The 5677-nt window shown below is 35.6% G+C and overlaps 1 protein-coding gene across 2 annotated transcripts in view; it reads left to right on the top strand.

The window, feature by feature from the left end:
- Window positions 1-1637: 1637 nt before the first annotated feature.
- LOC107102615 overlaps window positions 1638-5677 on the top strand; it is a 6112-nt gene continuing 2072 nt past the window's right edge. Inside the window, exons 1-3 of one of the 2 annotated variants that reach the window (XM_015401991.1) lie at window positions 1638-1702; window positions 3057-3777; window positions 4596-4663. In XM_015401991.1, coding sequence (XP_015257477.1) covers window positions 3117-3777; window positions 4596-4663 — 729 coding nt within the window. In that variant the 5' untranslated portion in view covers window positions 1638-1702; window positions 3057-3116. Of the gene's footprint in view, window positions 1703-2828; window positions 2970-3056; window positions 3778-4595; window positions 4664-5677 lie in introns of those variants that run through there. The other variant, XM_015401992.1, reaches the window with a different exon arrangement.

Raw genomic sequence — 5677 nt, 5'->3', positions numbered from 1 at the left:
TACAAATTTTATCATTTATACCTTTATCTTTCTTCATTTTTACATATTTTATATTTTTAATTTTTCTTTCTTTGACTGAGTTTTTAAACATTTCATTCTCTCACCTGAATACAAACGCTTGCTCTTGATGCACACATTGACCAATAAGGTGTTGTTGCTAACGTCCAGCAGACCAATAGAAATGCCTCATTGCTCCGCCCCCCAGAAATATAGAAAATTTCATCCAGAAGCACAATTTGCATATAAAACAATTGATTAAATGTATAAAACAAAGTTTGAAAAAGTGGGGAAGAAAGTAAAGAAAAAAATTCAACAAACTTAAATTAGAAAACAAAATAATGAAATACAGGATATTGCAAAATTACAAACACAAGCTGTTTAAAAAGTTTTAAATATTTTTTTTCAAATTCCACTCACTGATTTCCTCTTGACTGACTGAGCTTGAGGTGTTAAGTAAATCAGAATGGACATCATGGTATGTGGTGTGTAAACTGGTAAAGAAGTTTACTGAAAGACATAAGGTGTTTTTATGAATTATTGCTTTATGTCTAAAATGAATAAATTCCCCTCCTTGCAGATTTATATCAAATTTTTGGTTCAAAAATTTGTAATTGTTAAAACATTATGGAGAAAGTAGCAGAAGGGAAGAGATAATTTTTTCTAGATTAAGAACTGGAATAACCTACATGAATGAGTTTTTGTTTGTAGTAGGGAAGAGAAATAATAATTTATGTGAGGGTTGTGAAAGAAAAGAAAATGTGGATCATGTTTTGATGGATTGCTTTAAATATGCACCTGAAAGAGAGAGGATGAGGAAAACAATTATGGAAAAAGGGAGAGGATTTGGTATTAAAGGAATTTTATGGACAGATGGAGATAGGGAGGACAATTTGGTCATTAATAAAGCAGTGTTTTTTATTTTTACATAACGCAAAAATAAAAAAAAATAAAAATAGAATGTAGTAGGTGGAACTGTAGAGCTACACACTCATGTACAGTAGGTGGCGGTATGCATCTGTAAGTTGATTGCAATCCGCCAATCTAACAAAGAAGAAGAAGAGGGACTTGATTTGGGAACAACGGTGGGTGAAACTGGGAATGCGACGTTAAAAATTGGTTATCCCTTAAAATTGATGACATTCCTGAGATAACCATCACCCACATTTTATATTATATTGATGGCCTTGATAGTAAAATATCTGACATGGTTAATATTATCTTTTTACTTGTTAAATATCACATACACTGCTGTAAATGGAGAGGTTCTACTCCTTGTTTTGATTTTTTTCTTAACCAATTTAAACTTTATTTCACCTCACTGAAACTTTTGAAATCTGTTTCTGCAAGAAAAGTAACTGCCAGTATCTCAAGTTTTCTTTTGTTTTAAATCCCTGCTCTATTATTATTCAATTGCCTTACTGTTTTATGTGCTTGTTTTTAGTCTTAGCCCCTTGTTTTTTTGTTTTACTTTTTCTACCTATGTTGTAATGTTCTTGCACCTCATCGAGATTTTGTATACATTTTGTTCAATAAAAAAAAAAAAAAAAAAAGAAACTGGGAATGCAGGTATGGATTTAGGCCTCAGGGTGGCGGTGTTGTAGTAAGGTGAACGCAAAGTGCCGTAAAGCACCAACGAAGAAGAAGAGGGAAGAGGCTGTTTAACGGATGTTACTTTACTACGAGAAAACCTCTGCAGAAGCAGGTATGCCTTCTGTATACAGTATATGAGCTATATAATAATCCGCCTTAATTTAAATTGCACTGATTTTGCTGCTTGTTTTACTTTAAACTTTAATTAGTGCAGAAGAATTTAGATGTAGAGACTTCATTGTGCAGCTAGCAACTCAGTAAAAGAGCTAGCTAAAAAAAAAAAAAACAGTTTCAAGCGCTTATGTTTTTATTTTCTTTCTTTCTTTTTATTTTACATTTACTTTGCGACTGCTTTATTCAGCGCTCTTAAATATCATCTTAAACCAAAAGCATTTCGTTCAAATACGAGGTTAAGGTAGAACGTATATTATCAAAAACACAATAGAAAATTTAAAAGAAACATTTTGTATGAAATATTTATCCGGATCATCGTTTTGTTTTCCTTCTCTAATGGTTTTTACCTGCTTATGATTGCAGGATAAGCAGGTAATGGGGTATATCTCCTGAAAAGAGGCTCTCCTGTTGTCTACCACAAAGCTTGCACCCACAGCCCTTATATTTATTACTTATTCCTTTCCTTATGCTGTTATCACACTCTGAATTAGTTGTGCATGATGGAGAAATAACTAGCAGGTCAGATGTATCATTGGCATGTAAGATGCAATGCATCTTAAATGTCTTCCAGATATTGCACCCATTCAGTCCTGTACTATTAAAATCACTGATGTTTTATGGACCGTCTAGTGCAGCTCTGATTTTAAGAGGTTAATTTCCTCCCCTCTGTCCCCTCATGCAAGGTCGGTATGAAGGATCACCAGCAGGGCTGGATGCTGCCAAACTTGATGCAATCTGCTGAATTGTTTAAAACAGAAAACCTTTGAACCAGTTGAATATTTAGCCGATCTTTACTGCACAGTTTGATAACTAAGATCCAAAAAGAGTTTTAAATGGCTTAGATTCTTACAGAATCTTGTGATATTGAGACACCTTAAAAATGAATGAGATACAAATGAATAAGATTAATTAAATAGATCTGAGGCATTAAGTTAAATGTACTTGCAGAACTTTAAATGCATATCCCCAAAACATTACTTGAAGAAATTTTTTGAGTTGTTTTAAATAAGCTGTCAGTTTTATTTACAAAATATGTTAAGAAAATAAGTTTTACAAGCTCTAGAGTAAAAAGTTAAATAGCTATCAACTTCCCAAGAAAATCCTCTTACAACCACCTGAAGAACAAAAAACTTTCAAGTTAGTTTTTATGACTGTTTTTCAAGATTTGAATAGATAAGTTCGAAGAGAAATGCAACACAAAGTAGGTCAGTGAAGAACTTAGCTTCCAAAAATTTGAGCCAACCTACAGTATCTGCGGTGGAGAATTAAACATATTTTTTTTCTGCTTGTAGTTCTCAGCTTAAAAGAAAACCAAATACTTTGGTAAACAAACTGGATGGTTATGGAAAAGGATGGACAACGCTGCTGCAAATAAGAACCACATACAGTGTCCGACATGGCTGGACCAGAGTGGCTGGTCCTCAGCCTCATCTCAAGGACTTTCTGTTAACCTGCAAAGCAACCCTCAAAATCTCACTCTGGGCTCTACCTCTGATCAAAGACCGTTGTTTGGCCTTCTGGAGACGTCCCATCAGAGCTCCGTAAGCAATCTGAACAGCTCAACTTCCAGAAACAACAGCCTCCTAAAGGCTGCCAACATGACCAGCATGTTTTCGTCCAACTCAATTTTTCATGGCTCCGCAATCAGCACTGCTTCTCATGGGACGAACTTTGCCTCACCATCTCCTTACACGTCTTCAGGTTTGGCAGCAACAAGCCAAATGAAAACCATCCCTCAACTTTCCCAACAAAATCAGGGTCTGCAGGTCTGTGGGGCACAGAATGTACATCCTCAGCCCTCCAATTACAAAATGTTTCAGACTCCGGTACCTGGTCATGGCTTAGCACACGGACTTCAAGATCAGTCCTTTGGTCTTTCATCATGTGGACAAAATGTGAACATGCCTCAAGCGACGTTCGGGGGACAAAGTAACGACAATAGATACCCGAACAGTTTTAGTTCACTTACTTCCATGGAGCAGCCTCAGTGGGTTCCTTCATCCAGCAGTGGGGGTAAGTTCTCCTCATTGTCTTTATTACTGTGCTGCTTTTTATTGAAAAGGTTTGGCTCTTGCTACATTGTTTTAATACAAACTAAGATTTGTAATATACTAATATAGAGTAATGTATAGTTATAATATTCAAATTGGTTTCCTTTGCTCTTTTTTATATGTGAAAATCAGAAAATAGATTTTTAATTGTATTCCAACCCATAAAGCATAACTAAATAAAATCTAATGCCTTCAACAGCCTTCATTGCTTTAATTACAATTGTGATTCCAGATGTTTATTATTTATATTCATTTTTTGTCTACGCCTCAGAGGTTTGTGAGTCAACATTGGTTTGTGATGCAAAATACGTCTGTTGACATGACAACCAGTAGTGCAGAACTCTGTCTTATATAATAAATTATGCTTTTTTGACAATTTTTCTTCATAAATTGCAACATCTTACCATTTTGTAATACATTTTCCCATGTATAAAAAAAAAACCTCAACCATAATGTTCATGCTTTGTTATATGAATGTGAAAATACATTTCCGCAATCATATTACTTTTACTATTGTTAGTTGTAATATTTTTTATCATAACATCAGTACCTGAAAAGCTCAGCTAGAATAGCTGATGTATTGTATTTGTCAGGGTTACATTACAGCTTTCAGTTAAACGCAATCTGCAGTGAAGGTTTTTCTAAAGTAGAGGCAAAGACCTGCTTGCTCTCCTGCTCCTCATGCTGCATGTTTGTTTATTTGCTTTTAGCTGAGTTAAAATGTGGCAATTCATGTCATATATCTGGTGCTTTTACTGCTGTTTAACGTCTTCTCCTCAGGTGCAGTCTCATTTGTCCCCGCTAATGTCGACAAGGCGCCATCTCTGGAGAAAGGTTTTCCTCCTGCCGTAAGGATATGAACGCCTAACTTATCTTAACTTTATCACTCTAGAGGATGATAGCTTGTTCCTTTAAAGGAGTCTTAACCGTGTATTTTACTTATTTATCCTTCTGAAAATATTCCTTCAATAAATTGCAATAATTTTTATGCAGGAATAAAAAACAACTAGAGCTTTTTTTTCATATCCCTTTTTTTTCTTGTGACACATGAGAATTTGACAAGTATATTTTGGCCTTCATATGGATTTAGCTTTAGCCACATTAGCAGCTAGCCAAGGGTTGTTTACCATTGTATTATAGTCTTTTACAGAATAAGTAAAAAATTACTAAAGCAGCCTCTCTTATCGACTGCTTGACCAAGATGGGAGTGTTGATTGAAGGGTGCGCTAATGTTAGCATCCTTCCTGGATTAACGTCAATAGAGAGGTCGGACCCTAATCCTGTTTTGTGCATAGCACGCTCTTGTTGCCTTTTTTGGTTTAAGCATTAAACCCACAGAGACACATACACAAAACAACAGCCCACCTCACACACCAGATTTTCTGGTAGGTTTTAGATTAAGGCCAAACATAAACACTAGGGGTGGAACGGTTCACAAAATCCACGGTTCGGTTCGGTTCACGGTTTCGTGGTCACGGTTTTCGGTTCGGTTCGGTATATGTTTATTGTTACACCGAAAAATAGAAAAATTAATAAAAATTATAAAAATTAATGAAATTTTTTTTAAATTAAACTAATGAAAAAATCCCCCAAAATTAATGAATTGTAATTATTTTTAATGATTTGCGGAAACCATGGATCATTTCCGCATGTTTTGCTGCTTTGAATTTAATCATCTCACGCATGCCCCCTACCATCTCCAAGGGGCTCAGAGGGGAGCGGACGGGAGCCACAGTGGAGGCTGTAGGCTTTGGTTTGTGCAGGTGGTCTGGAGCGTAGCTGGGAACTGATGGAGTATGTGGGATTTCGGGGTTAGCATGACATGTTGGTCATGTTGCTGTTAGCATAAACAAAACGTGTTG

Source organism: Cyprinodon variegatus, unplaced genomic scaffold (assembly GCF_000732505.1).
Source record: "Cyprinodon variegatus isolate N-32 unplaced genomic scaffold, C_variegatus-1.0 Scaffold1282, whole genome shotgun sequence".
NCBI classification, from domain to species: domain Eukaryota; kingdom Metazoa; phylum Chordata; class Actinopteri; order Cyprinodontiformes; family Cyprinodontidae; genus Cyprinodon; species Cyprinodon variegatus.
This window is presented reverse-complemented; position numbering and strand designations above follow the sequence as displayed.